Below are 15,164 nucleotides of genomic sequence, written 5' to 3'. Positions count from 1 at the left end.
TAGACAAATTATTTATTAATGCCTAAGCAATTAATTTCATGTAATATGCTTTTAGATTCCTGATGCTCGACACTTGAATAATGTAACTTCAGTCTCGGCCGCGGCTGGATAAACGGAATTTTTAAACTAAAAACCGGCCAAGTGCGAATCAGACTCGCGCACTGAGGGTTCACGACATTTTGCACGATAAATCAAAAACTACTTACTAGATCTCGTTCAAACCAATTTTCGGTGGAAGTTTGCATGGTAATGTACATAATATATTTTTTTAGTTTTATCACTCTCTTCTTTTAGAAGTTACAGGGGGGGGGGGGACACACATTTTACCATTTTGGAAGTGTCTCTCGCGCAAACTATTCCGTTTAGAAAAAAATGATATTAGAAACCTCAATATCATTTTTGAAGACCTTTCCATAGATACACCCCCACACACATATGGGTTTGATGGAAAAAAAAATTTGAGTTTCAGTTCTAAGTATGGGGAACCCCAAAATTTATTGTTCTTTTTTCTATTTTTGTGTAAAAATCTTTATGCGGTTCACAGAATACATCTACTTACCAAGTTTCAACTGTATAGCTCTTATAGTTTCGGAAAAAAGTGGCTGTGACATACACACAGACAGACAGACAGACATGACGAATCTTTAAGGGTTCCGTTTTTGTCGGAACTTTTGTTTTCGGCTACGGAACCCTAAAAAGCAATGAAAAACAAAACTGTATGATTGTATCCATTACTCATAGGAAAACTTATAGTTTTCCCGCGATGGTGTCAAAGCGACAGCCATTTCTTTACTCAGTTCCATTTCTTTGATAAAGATTTGTTTTGGCTGAAAGGTTGGAGATATCATTTTGTAGTTTCGGCTTTGATGTATTTTTGTGTTTGATGTGGAGAGTGTCGGACTTATCTGGTAACAATGAATGGATCGAGGAGTCACAGGTTGAAAGCCTGATTTTCCATACAACTCCGCATGAAATACTCGCCTTGCGATACAGCCACAGGGAAACGCCGTCATTGGAAAAGTTTAGCTGAGAGTTTAGTGCTTAATATTATTATTTTCTTTGCTCTTCCAAAATACCTTGTGCAATCTACAGGTTGGTACTCTGAGTACTCTGATAGGGTAAAACACCCGCTAGTCAGCCGTGCACCAGTAGTCAGCCTTAACAGACATTATTTCCCTATAAATAGTGTTAAAATTTGTGTACACCATTAAAATAACGTTTGAACGAATCCTTGTCTCTCTATTGGCTAATACGCAGACATACAAACCAATATCATATCAATGAGACGAGCTACGCTCGTTCATTTGCATCGCCGTCACAGACATGACTAGACGCGCTATTGTTACTGTTTTTTGTCTTCAGGAAACCCGTAAAGTTTTTGGTAAGTTTTTGTGTCTATATGTTGTTATTTGCGGTGGATAATTTTATTGTGTTACAATAAAATGATTATTTTGCGATAAAATCAACTATTACATGCATTTTATTTGTTTAATATGTGTAATTAAGGTGGCCGACTACTGGGTTTTGAATTTTAACTGTAGATCCAGTGCTCAGCCATAAGCGGCTGACTACTAGTTTTTAGGGGAATATCTTAGATTTAGCTGATATTAACGAAGCGAATAGTTCCAATTTTGCTCAATACTTTGAGCTTAACTTTTCTAAGACGAAAAGTGTATTTTACCAGTAGTCAGCCGCGTACAAATGTAATTGCATGTTAGTGGCCGACCAATGGTTTTATGAATCCAGTAACCAACCGTCAGTCCTGTTGCTCTAAATAGCACCTTAAAGCCTTTTGAAGTAGAGTTTAATTTATGTACAGTTATTTTAGACTGAAAATCACTTGTTTTAGAGTTCCATCATGTCATGAATAGGAGCTATTTCTTCTAAAGAGTGGAGACAATTTGAAAGACAAAAAGAAGAAATGAAAGAACTGAAAGGGAACGAAATATTAAATAAAAATCGTAATGAAAAAAAAGAGAGACAAAAAAGAAAGAAGAATTACAAAAAAGGAAAGCGGAAAAGCAGTTGAGTTCTAACAAAAGTAAAAAGAGGAAGAAAAATAAGATATTATGTACTTTAAACAGAATAAGATGTTATAATTTTGAAGAGGAATTGACTAGCGATACCGAAATCAACGACCTGAAAAATATAGGATGTGATCATTGCCCTGCGATAAGTGATAAGTGCCCAGTGATAACTGCATTTTAAATAGTACCATACCATTTAAAATGCACTGAATTCGCTGGGGATATGTATGAAAATACATATAATAAGAAATTTCTATGCCAAATATGCAAAGTAAGTGAGAGGCTGACTTTAGGGTAAGCCATGGCTGACTTGTGGAAAAATGAGGCTGAGCACTGGGAAAAAGTGCCATAATATGATTATTGTTAATTTTTTCTATAAGTCTAACAATAGTATAATATTTTGTTAATTTTTTTAGTTAATTTAATAAATAATCTTTCACAAACAAGTGGTTGTTTTTATGCATAGTGTTTAATATTTAAAATACTAATAAACAAAATTTAATCACTCACTAAAAGGCTGACTACTGGGTGTTTTACCCTAACTACTGATAAATAACCAAGTACAGTTGGTGGGATTCGAACCTAGCACCTTACAAATAATCCTGAACTATTGAGGCTCTATGATAGTTAAATTGACATAATATTCTTTGATCCAAGCTGTATTGTGTCTTGTGTGTTGTGATTATGTAGATTAATTATACTGCTCATGTTCTGTTAGGTATGAGGCAGGCGCGTCGTGCGCGTCGTGCGCGTCGCTCGTGGCGGTTGAGCTCCCCGTCATTAACTAGACAACTTGCAAAATTACTTATCGTGCGCTCCAGACTTGACTTGGCTAACCCCATCTATTGCGGCGCGCGGCGCGAGCCACGAGCGCCTGAGTTTTGATATTAAATTTCATTGTTAGGGTTAGAGCATAGATAGCAGTGAGTCTAGAGCTAGAGACAGACTAGCTCCAAATTATTGTTCTTGTGCTTGTGAAAAGACGCCCTAAGCACGTCCTTAACAACTCCGATAATGAAATCATGACCGATAAATCACCCTATCTTGTAGGGCAACACACAAATACAACGTACTTACAGCGTTTTCGCCGCTGAAGATGAGGACCCCGATGTCTATCGTCACCCGAACTCTTATTAGGAGGAAGTTCAACTATTTCTTCGAACCCTAGGGCTTACGCCCCCCTGGGGCGCCGCACTCCCCATCCCCTCCGGTGACGGTGAAGTGGTCAGTAAGGCATACCCAGCGTACACTGACAGTTGGCCTCGTCCACAACTTCGAAGCCGCTCAGCGTGCTGTGGAACGCGCTACGTTGGGTGTCTCTGAGATAGAAGATAGAGCAAGTGAGTGGATGAGGAAGGCGGAGGGCCCCGTGCCGTACCGCGGCGTCTGTCGCGAACGCAGACACAATGTTGATTGAACTACAGTGTTTTTAGATGTTAGCTTAATGAGATTTTACAGGAGCCACGAACCAAAAATAGTTTTTTCCTGTTGAGGTACGGAACCCCAAAAACATGTTGATTTGCAAAATGGTTTGTCGCTACTCGCTAGTGGCTTGCCCGGGGTTCTCCCGGTAGAGAGCAAATCGCTCTCGATACTCGATCATGAGTGGCGAGATTGTGCACTGTCTCCCGCAAATACACGGCGTCGGGGTACCGGGTATATTACAGCGGCTTCACAGCTCTAACGCAGCCTGGCGAGCATACAGTTCACTAACTATATGATGGAACTATGGATGAACAATTTAGTCAGCAATTTGGCTCTAATATTCTTTATTAAAAAAAAAAATTAACTATAAGGACGGATTATAGGAATGCTAACACACAAACAATAACCGATCGGGCTCAGTGCTTGACAAAAACAAGATAAGTAAAACTAACATAGACAACAGCGCCGCAATGGTTAGGGCGAAAAGCGGGTGCACGGCCGACTGGGAGACAGATGGGATCTCAGCGGAACACTAACCAGAGCCCGCTGGGTGTCTCGCTGGCTGGCTATAAGGATGCGATGGTAACTAGCCACGTGCAAACTTTTTACGGACCATAACATAGTTATGGTCCGTAAAAATTTCGAAAATTGTAATTTTCTAGGTTTTTAGACTTTTCTGGCAGTTTTATGTCAGAAAAATCAAAAAACAATAACATGGCGGCGATAGCTATTATGTTGACTTTGGCAGACTGTACGATGGCTAGACAGTGGCAATAGCGAGAAAGCAGGAATCAACTCCGCTGGAAATAATGCCCGCAGCGTTAGTTACAATATTGTAGTTGCTATTTTCATTAGTGCCTCTTGCTTTGCCCGTGTCCCTCGCTCTGCCCGTGCCCCTCGCTCTGCCCGTGTCCCTCGCTCTGCCCGTGCCCCTCGCTCTGCCCGTGTCCCTCGCTCTGCCCGTGCCCCTCGCTTTGCCCGTGCCCCTAGCTCTGCCCGTGCCCCTCGCTCTGCCCGTGCCCTTCGCTCTGCCCGTGCCCCTCGCTCTGCCCGTGTCCCTCGCTCTGCCCGTGCCCCTCGCTCTGCCCGTGCCCCTCGCTCTGCCCGTGCCCCTCGCTCTGCCCGTGCCCTTCGCTCTGCCCGTGCCCCTCGCTCTGCCCGTGCCCTTCGCTCTGCCCGTGCCCCTCGCTCTGCCCGTGCCCCTCGCTCTGCCCGTGCCCTTCGCTCTGCCCGTGCCCCTCGCTCTGCCCGTGCCCTTCGCTCTGCCCGTGCCCCTCGCTCTGCCCGTGCCCCTCGCTCTGCCCGTGCCCTTCGCTCTGCCCGTGCCCCTCGCTCTGCCCGTGCCCTTCGCTCTGCCCGTGCCCCTCGCTCTGCCCGTGCCCCTCGCTCTGCCCGTGCCCTTCGCTCTGCCCGTGCCCCTCGCTCTGCCCGTGCCCTTCGCTCTGCCCGTGCCCCTCGCTCTGCCCGTGCCCTTCGCTCTGCCCGTGCCCCTCGCTTTGCCCGTGGCACCAACTTGCAGTATTTTATTGTCTGGCTACCTGACACTCCTGTTGTATTGACTACCATTTACACTTATAGCTAGAAAATCGTTAAATTTTTACATCAGCTACTTAACTGTAGAGAATTACATCTATATTTAAGTTTCAAACACATTATTATAAATAAAATTTTAAAACGACATTGGGCTTACAGCCGCTTTGTTGAATGCGACTGGGCAAGTTATTGTCTGCCATAGGTATCCCAGAAGCAGACAGTTTACACACAACAGACGGAAACGTTTCAGTGCGGAAACTAGCCCAAAGTGAAGAAGAAGATCCCAGAAGTGGGCAAAATGACTCAAATGTAACTGGGCATGTCATGTGTGCCGTATGCCAGATGGCTAATTGTGGTTGGTGGGGTTTGGACTCCCCAGAATCCTTTAACGACCTCCCTGGCGCAATAGTAAGAACAGTGGTCTTATTAGTGGGAGGTCTCGGGTTCGATTCCTGGCAGGGGCTTGCAATTTTTTAATTTCTAAATTTCTGGTCTGATCTGGTGGGAGGCGTTGCGCCGTGGCTAGTTACCACCCTACCGGCAAAGCCGTGCCGCCAAGCGGTTTAGCGTTCCGGTACGATGCCGTGTACGATAAGGGGCATGGGTTTAATAAAAACTGCCATACCCCTTCCAGATCAGCTCGCTTTCATCTTAGACTGCATCATCACTTACCACCAGGTGAGATTGCAGTCAAGGGTTTACTGCGCGGCACGCCAGTCTGTGAACAGTAGTTCCTCCATATGAGACCGAACTTTACGAGTTCTCTATATATTATGCTTCCCTAACTGGATAGTGTCGTTGGAGGAGGAGGAGGAGGAGGAGGAGGAGGAGGAGGAGGAGGAGGAGGAGGAGGAGGAGGAGGTAAACATAAACAATATTAGTAAACTTCCGTTTCAATGGAGAAGTAATCAGTTTACAAATGAAATGAATTAGCTTCCACGTACCGTAAGTACTCGTTAGTACATGGAAGTTAATCTCCGAGCTGCTCGCCCGCCCTGCAGCGCGGGGGGCGGGCGGGCGGGAGGGGCGGGGGCGGGCGGCGTGATGGATTGAGACGGAGCGATACGAGCGGACAGTAGTACAGCTGAAAGTAAAATGATTTTGTACCCAAAATATTAGAATCAGGACAGTAAACTCTGCAAAAGAACTTGAGGTATAAGTTAAAGTGTAAGTTTAGAGATCACTATTCACTACCTATATCAATATTATATAATATTATCTTAAAGTTCAAATGCTTTGATGAAACTTATACAAGCTAACTGCCTAGTTGTAGTTAGACACAGTGTTGTATAATAACATGCAAATTTTTTCCAATAATTTTAATAAAATGTCTAGTAAAACCTTTTGAAATTTTGCAAGCATTTTATATTAAAATATTAGTTAAGGTTGCCGGAGTAAATAAGCGAGGAGCGTGATGCACTTCATACAATTGTAAGTGAGTGAGCTTCGAGCTGAATGCGAGCCGGGAAGGAGCGAGGAGGAATAAAGGAGGAATAAAGGAGGAAAAGGAGGAATAAAGGAGGAAAAGGAGGAATAAAGGCAGCTCGTGTGCGCACTGCGTGAGCGACGCTTCACGACTCCGCGCTGCAGAGTAGGGAGTCCACGCTTGTACCTACCTACTTTTAAATAAAATAAATAAATAAAAATATTTTTATTCAAGTTAACTTTTACAAGTATTTTTGAGTCGTCAGATGCATCTACCACTGGCGTGGCGAAATTACTGTACCTACTGCTCTACATGTTGTTTTTATAGAGTATCCTTAAACATGATGATTGATCTCATTTCCCCTGTATTTAACAGCAGCAGTGCAACAGGAGGGGTTTCACTTTCAGTCAATGACATTCTAACTTTCAGTGCAACGGGAGGGCTCTAGTGGATTTTAGTTGCCCTGTTGACTGGAGCTCCAAAGAAAATTTTACATACTTAATTTCAAAACATATTATTAAACCGACGCGCAACGTCCTGTCATTTTTTGGATGCGTTTTTCTGCGTATTTTCAATTTATTTTAAAAGTATTAAAAAAGTGTAGCTTGATATGATTGATTTGTCTTATATAAATAACAATTGCAAGTAATTATTATAAATCCACATTTTCCTAGGACAGGAATCTGACGAAAATTATGGGTTGAAAGATAAAAGCCATTAAGAGTTTCGAAGTAACAGCTTTCGAAAGTTCGGCTATTAGTAACTCTACCTCAGCGAGTAATCGCTGGAAATATGAGCCGCTATTCATTAAGTAGGATTCCTATCACTAAGCCTAAAATAAATTTTGGTTATTGATTAGCAAGAGAATTCAATTTGAAGCTTTGTTGAAATATTAGTACTGAGTTATTTTACATCATAACTAAGTAGTCAACTACTAATCTTGAGCGGAATTTCTTAAAATCCTTCCTCAAGTTTGTAAGCCCAGTGGTTTAACATGTCAATCAAGCATTTCACATAAAATTTATGTCGACAGAAGAAGATAATGTTATCCACAATTAAAAATTCCGTAAATTAAAGATTATAAAAAAATCCACAGTTCAGTACAACATCATGGCTACCCTGTTCGAGTTGCATTGAAGTGACTACGTGTATAGAAATACCGTGGATTTGATTATATTTAATAAAAAGTGTAAGAGTGCCAGACGCTGCCGTCCTGAATGTATGAATGAATGAATGAATGAATGAATGGGAAGCGAATGAAAGGAACGCGGACGAGTCAGTGCATGAGAGCAAAGTTCTAACTGCTTTATTTTATTCTATTCTGCTGATTTAATAAGGAACAAACTAATTTATTGTGGCTCTACAATTTCCTCTACAGTGGAAGCAAACAAGAGAACTTGCAACTTATTATGTGATGTTACGTATATACATATATACATATACCTAGCTACCAAAACAATGATAAGCGAATCAATGAAATCAGGCATGAATGTGTATTATTTAAAATAGGCCATATTATATTATTGGTAACATTATAGTATTAAAGTTTAATAAATTGTAAAAAATTTGGGGTCTGGCACAGGGTTGCCATGACACTGTCTGATGACTGTGCATGACGTCATTTCATATACTATTCTGAAGAAAATATAAAAAATTAGACTTTATATAACTTTGACGTAGGATTTTTTACACCTTTATTATCTGTTATCTCCCAAAGCCACCATCACTGATCGTTCCTTCCTCTGTTGGAGACAGTACGCAGAGAAACTTTTGGCTTTTTAGAATAACGACGGTCTGGCACGCGCCGGCTCTCTCTCTATCATGCTCGTAGCAACTGGCGAGCGTCAAGTGTACATTTTATGTCGCAATATAAATAACGTTTGACGCCAGATCGAAATAACTGCGTCTGTCGCCGCTGGCGTCATTGCGAGTTACTTATCGCCTGCAAATACTGCTGCGTATATGTACAGTACGCGACAAGTCGAGGTGGCAATCGGAGAGGGAGCCCGCTGCGGGGGACGTGCGGGTGTGCGGGTGTGCGGGTGTGCGGGTGTGCGGGTGTGCGGGTGTGCGGGGCCTCCCACTGCGCGCTATACAGACTCGACGACTACTCTATTCCGACTCGACTGAATGAAGAGCTCGGTAGAGTAACCGGCACGGCTCAACAGGTTGCTGAAGTGGTGATAGGCGGAGCACAAAATTCGAAAAATCGATAGACGTTGGGGTCCCAAGGTGCTGGAATGGCGACCTCGCACCGGAAAGCGCAGCGTTGTAAGACCCCCCGCTAGGTGGACAAACGACATCAAACTAGTCGCAGGGAGCCGCTGGATAGCGGCGCAGCGGTGCAAGACAGTTGCGTGTGAAAGTCCTCCGTCCGTCTCTAAGTCCATCATGATGATGATGAAAATCTTCAAAACTACGTAGTATTGAGCGAAAGACATTTTAAATTATAGACCTAATAAGTAGCACGTCTCTGACCTTACGTAACACAGTTCTGTGCAAGGTGAAATGAGCTCTGTGCGCAGCGCAGTAAGGGTTAGGTTGGCGTGACGCGGGTTGTCGGGGGGCGGCGGTCAGAGCCAGCGGGCCGTGAAAGCGGATAGCACGCGTGTAATATCGCAAGAGTAGGGCGCGGTCATAGTGATGGCGAGTATGTCTTTTATGGCACATAAAATATAATAGAATAGGAGTATTATAACGAACTAGCTGACGGCCGCTAACTCGTCCACGTGGATTTAGGATTTTAAAAATCCCGTGGGAATTTTTTGATTTTCCGGGATTAAAACTAGCCTATGTCACTTTCCAGGCCTTTGACTATAACCATGCAAAAATCACGTCGATCCGTTGCTCCGTTGCAACGTGATTGAAGGACAAACCAACAGACCAACAAACCAAGAAACAAACACACTTTCGCATTTATGTTTTGTATGTCTGAGAGTTTGAATGTAATGAAGTAAGTATTCAATATAATCTCTAGTCCTATATTAATGTAACTCCTAGTTGACGCGCCTCCCTCTGCCGCTGAAAACAATGATGTTTTCTGGATTATCATCAACCCATCACCAGTTAACTACTGAGCACGGGTTTCCTCTCAAAATGAGAATGGTTGGACCACACCACGCTGACTAAAGTCTAAGCACACCTTTGAGAACATTATGGAGAACTCTTAGGCATGCAGGTTTCTTCACGATGTTTTCCTTCACCGTTAAGCCCAAGGATATTTATTTCCTTAAAATGTACATAACTCCGAAAAGTTAGAGATACGTGCCCGGGATTAATATCCTGAATGTTAACCACTGAGCTACCACGGCTTGCAGGCTGTATGCATACCGTTCCTCGTGACTTGCGGCACGCCCTGCAGTCGTCGCTGCAGAGGCAAGCACCCCGCCCGACCGGACGCCCAAATATTACCTCCGAAGATAGATTTATTGCCAACGCCAGTGTCGCCTCCGACCCACTCCACTCCACTCCGCTGCGAAACATTAGCTACTTTCCTCTAACAGGGCGGCCGGATATTTTGCACTTATCTCTTAAAAATTCTTTGATTCGTAAAAGTATATTTCGCTAAAAATGTTGTTCCACTTGGTTGGTTGGTACGTCATAAATAAATGTTGTTCCACTTGGTTGGTTGGTACGTCATAAATAAATGTTGTTCCACTTGGTTGGTTGGTACGTCATAAATAAATGTTGTTCCACTTGGTTGGTTGGTACGTCATAAATAAATGTTGTTCCACTTGGTTGGTTGGTACGTCATAAATAAATGTTGTTCCACTTGGTTGGTTGGTACGTCATAAATAAATGTTGTTCCACTTGGTTGGTTGGTACGTCATAAATAAATGTTGTTCCACTTGGTTGGTTGGTACGTCATAAATAAATGTTGTTCCACTTGGTTGGTTGGTACGTCATAAATAAATATTGTTCCACTTGGTTGGTTGGTACGTCATAAATAAATGTTGTTCCACTTGGTTGGTTGGTACGTCATAAATAAATGTCATTTTATATCATTTTATATAGTTGACGAATAGACGGACGGACGGCGAAAGCTTAGTAATATGGTCCCATTGGCACAGTTCGAGTAGGTACGGAACACACACGTAGAAAATCAAATATTTCGTGTTATTACATTTGCACTGGTGGGTCAGCCTTTGATACAAAAACAAAAATTGGACTTTAATAAATAGATACTCCATCCGGTATTTCTTTGAACGTAAAATAAACCCCAATAAAACGACACAATATTTCCAGCGATGAGTTTATTTAGGTACGTGTATATCGCAGTTTGATTACTTTCAGCGGCTTCGAATATGTTCCTCTTTGTACGGCTTCAATGTAAACATATGCTTACATTAGTTAACGTTCCGCCGGTAGATATCGACTCTGGTGTGAGCCACTAAGTAATCCATACTAATATTATAAATGCGAAAGTGTGTCTGTCTGTCTGGCTGCCTGCTGCCTTTCACGGCCCATCCGTTTCACCGATTTCGACGAAATTTGGTAAAGTGATTGCTTGCATCCCGGGAAAGTACACATACACTTTTTATCCTAGAAAGTCAAGAGATGAGACAAGGTCCGTGTATAAGTCAAGAGATGAGACAAGGTCCGTGTATAAGTCAAGAGATGAGACAAGGTCCGTGTATAAGTCAAGAGATGAGACAAGGTCCGTGTATAAGTCAAGAGATGAGACAAGGTCCGTGTATAAGTCAAGAGATGAGACAAGGTCCGTGTATAAGTCAAGAGATGAGACAAGGTCCGTGTATAAGTCAAGAGATGAGACAAGGTCCGTGTATAAGTCAAGAGATGAGACAAGGTCCGTGTATAAGTCAAGAGATGAGACAAGGTCCGTGTATAAGTCAAGAGATGAGACAAGGTCCGTGTATAAGTCAAGAGATGAGACAAGGTCCGTGTATAAGTCAAGAGATGAGACAAGGTCCGTGTATAAGTCAAGAGATGAGACAAGGTCCGTGTATAAGTCAAGAGATGAGACAAGGTCCGTGTATAAGTCAAGAGATGAGACAAGGTCCGTGTATAAGTCAAGAGATGAGACAAGGTCCGTGTATAAGTCAAGAGATGAGACAAGGTCCGTGTATAAGTCAAGAGATGAGACAAGGTCCGTGTATAAGTCAAGAGATGAGACAAGGTCCATGTATAAGGCCGGCCCCGCTTCCCCGCGCATGATCCCATCTAAGTATCTTCTTTTTTGGACACTGCGCTTTCCATAATTAGTGTGAATAATATTGTGTAAATAAGATATTCAAACCCACGACTAACAATGTTTCTATCCACTTTTACACCTCTAAGCCATTCGGGCTTCATCCCTAGTTTAATCATCGTTAACCCTATATAAATACTCGAACCCATTTAAGATAAGTATCTAGGTCACGGGCTTATCTCGAAGGGTCCAGCCAGACACCACCGAACAGTCGCACAAGTACTATAACTAGGCACAGATATACAGGCTGACTCGGAATCATTACACATTGTAGATAGGTAACGTTTGGGAAAACGATTTACTGACTAGGTACATTCTGCCTAGATATTACTTGTATACCTAATGTATTCGCCTACTAGACGGTTCTAAGTAGTAGCTGTGATGTCGGGGATTCGATCCCGGGCACGCATCTCTAACTTTCGAAGTTATGTGAGTTTTTCACTTGCTTTAACGGTGAAGGAAAACATGGTGAGGAAACCTGCATGCCTGAGAGTTCTCTATAATGTTTCCAAAGGTGTGTGAAGTCTACCAATCCGCACATGGCCAGCGTGGTAGACTATGACCTCTGAGAAGAGACCCGTGCCCTATAGTGAACCGGCGATGGGTTGATCATGATGATGAGACGTTAGTATTCTGTGCTTAGTACTTGTAATAGTTTGTTTGAATAAAAAATCTTAGTATTTGTAGGTACTTAGTAGTATTTGTAGGTCTTGCTGTTGGGCAAACGTTTTCTTACTCCTCGGAGAAGGCAGGAGGAATGTGCCCAGTGCTTCAGAGTTCAGACCCACCACTCCAACACCACGTTGCTGCATCAGTCATTTACCCGGCTGAGTTTGTTGTGGGCCCTGATGTGTGGGTTCTGAGAGTTCCTATCTACAACAGAAGCCACTGTGAATCAATGATTTGAATTCAGATTTTTTGGATTCACGTACATTAATCTTCGGTTTAAAGACATTTATTTCTCAATAAAGAACACAATAGTTCACTTAAATATCAAGAATTACAACTGTTTACATTAATCACAATGGTAGGTATTTAAGTGTCACAATCTTGTACTTAATATCTAACATTAATGTTACAAATACATCATTATGTAGGTAGGTAGTAAAAAAAATTGTAGGACAGTAGAACACTTATACGGTTGAAAATACTAGTTTGTAGGGAAGAGGTCACATTAACATATTTATTTAGTTTTTTGTTTTTGTAAATGTTCGATCAGTTGTTTTTCCGTATCTTTCTCATGTGTTTATTTATTTCTTCAGTTTAACTCTTATTTAAATGAAACCTCTTAAAAAAATTATAACATGCTTTTAAACTGTGGAAATTTCATCAACCTGCTGTTTTTGTGTGATGCAATATATTTTGTGTGATGCGATATTTTGTGTGATGCGATATTTCACTCACAAAGCGTTAGTAACAGTAGATGATAATTATTAGAATTCCTTGCCTGCCTCACAATTCCAAAGATTTAGGAGTTAGTTGAGACATCTTGTAATTGAATATCAACAGTGCGCGGAGGGAGAGGGGGGGGGAGGGGGGAGGGGGGGGGGGGGACGGGAAGGAGGTAATTAAGTTCTCTTTGTGACAAGCGGATTATCTGAGCCGATGGCGACCGTGCGCGGCGACTATTTAAGGAAATAGGTATTCTTACAGTTCCTAACTTCCCAATATATTATTTACAAAAACATAATTTTTGTACGACAAAACATTCACAGTTACAAAAAAATCGGTGATTTTCACGATAGGCAAACTAGAAACCGAAATAAGCTCGTTACTCCTGCGCTCCGCCTCTGGAAGGTGGGAAAGTCATTTGTGGGAATGAGTGTAATATTTTATAATAAAATTCCACAAGCAATTTTAGACTTGCCTTTACACAAGTTTAAAAATGTGTTAAAAGTATGCTCCTAAAAAGCATATTATACAGTCGCAGACTATGTAAACGATAAAAAAGCTTGGATTTGACTCGCTCGACAGCAATGCACGGGGCTGCAATGGCTTGTATAGTACGGTATAATAACATTGTAAATTGAAAAATTAAAAAGAGCGACCGCCGAGTTTCTTGCTGATTCTTCTCGGTAGGAACGGCATTCCGAACCAGTGTTAAATTAAAACTACCTGACTATTCATAAGTACTTGTAAAAAGTTTACATGAATAAAAAAACATTCTATTCTATTCTATTCGACACCTAGGTCGCTTCTCGGAGAGACTTCAGTGAATAAATCAAGTTGTTGGGAAACTGTAGGTGCTATTGCGGGACAAGGACTAGGTACCTAACTACCTACTGACTGATGAACTGGTTCCTTCGCCCATTTCTTGTATCTTTCCCTCACTTTGAAATCAATACGGCAAAATCCGCGCGCTGCAGCGAAGCGCTTTTCCTGTGAAGGCAAAGCCTTCAATCAAGTTTTTTTTTAAATACGGACGCTAGTTTCAGTCATAAGAAGTACCTAATTGAGCGAATTTCAAAAAGTTTTCACTTTGTAATGTAGATACGTAGTGTAGTATCTGAACATCCAATTACATCTTCTAAATAACACAAAGCCCGGAGTACGGGACGAGGACGCTATATAAAGAGCTCATCTAAAATAACAAGGGATTTTCGCGAGCTAATGCCACATGACGCGGACAAGAGGTCGAGGGTCTGTCGGAGGAGGAGAGGAGAGGAGGGGAGGGCCGGGAATTACGCGATCGGGAACTGCGGCTCTCCACTCTCGTTACTTGACCAGCTCTGTCCGCTGATGTTTGTGGAGTAGGTAACAATCTAGTGAAAAATCGTTTCACTGACCTACTAGCTTACGCTCGCGACTTCGTCTGCGTGGACTACACAAATTTCAAACCCCTATTTTACCCACATAGGGTTTAAATATATAAAAATCCTTTCTTAGCGGATGTCTACGTCATAATAGCTATCTGCATGCAAAATTTCAGCCCGACCTGTCCAGTAGTTTGAGCTGTGCGTTGACAGATCAGTCAGTCAGTCAGCTTTTCCTTTTATGTACATAGATTTCATACCTATTTACACATAGTAGTGCAGTGAAAAAGAAGGAGAAAATCCGTTATTTATTCAGTTTGAGCCTCAATAGCTCAACGGTTGAGGAGCGGATTGAATTTCGAAAGGTCAGCGGTTCGAACCCCAAACGTTGCACTATGGTCGTACCTACTCCTAGCACAAGCTTGACGCTCAGTTGGAGAGGAAAGGGGAATATCAGTCCTGATTAGCATGGCTAATATTCTTTAAGAAAAAGTATACCTACTTATCATTATTTGTGTCACACCTACCAATTATACCGATATCTATTACTCGACTGCGGAGTGCCAAAGAGGGGTCATATGATGTGCTCATTACGTAAGGAATTACATACACTACAAGCTTTACTTTGCCTGAATCCCGCAGCAGTTGAAGCAAAATACCACTAAAGTAATTTACAGAAGAAACAAACCCTAAACAAACATTTACAAAGCATACAATTAAAACATAGATATTAAGGGCTTTAGCGCCGGTTCACATAGCTCCAGTTGCTTGTGTAAGGAGACCACGAAGGA

At 42.1% G+C, this 15,164-nt stretch overlaps 1 protein-coding gene across 1 annotated transcript; it reads left to right on the top strand.

Annotated features, from left to right (window-relative positions):
• The first annotated feature begins 3,628 nt into the window (after positions 1 to 3,628).
• LOC117988858 (tetra-peptide repeat homeobox protein 1-like) lies at positions 3,629 to 8,627 on the top strand. Its single transcript, XM_034976130.2, has 4 exons — positions 3,629 to 3,683; positions 4,308 to 4,970; positions 5,779 to 5,846; positions 8,382 to 8,627. The coding sequence occupies exons 1-4, from the start codon at positions 3,629 to 3,631 to the stop codon at positions 8,625 to 8,627; spliced, it is 1,032 nt and encodes a 343-aa protein (XP_034832021.2).
• Positions 8,628 to 15,164: the final 6,537 nt, after the last annotated feature.

This window comes from Maniola hyperantus, chromosome 2, assembly GCF_902806685.2.
Source record: "Maniola hyperantus chromosome 2, iAphHyp1.2, whole genome shotgun sequence".
NCBI lineage: Eukaryota > Metazoa > Arthropoda > Insecta > Lepidoptera > Nymphalidae > Maniola > Maniola hyperantus.
The sequence above is the reverse complement of the archived record's forward strand: the minus strand, read 5'-3'. Positions and strand labels throughout refer to the sequence as shown.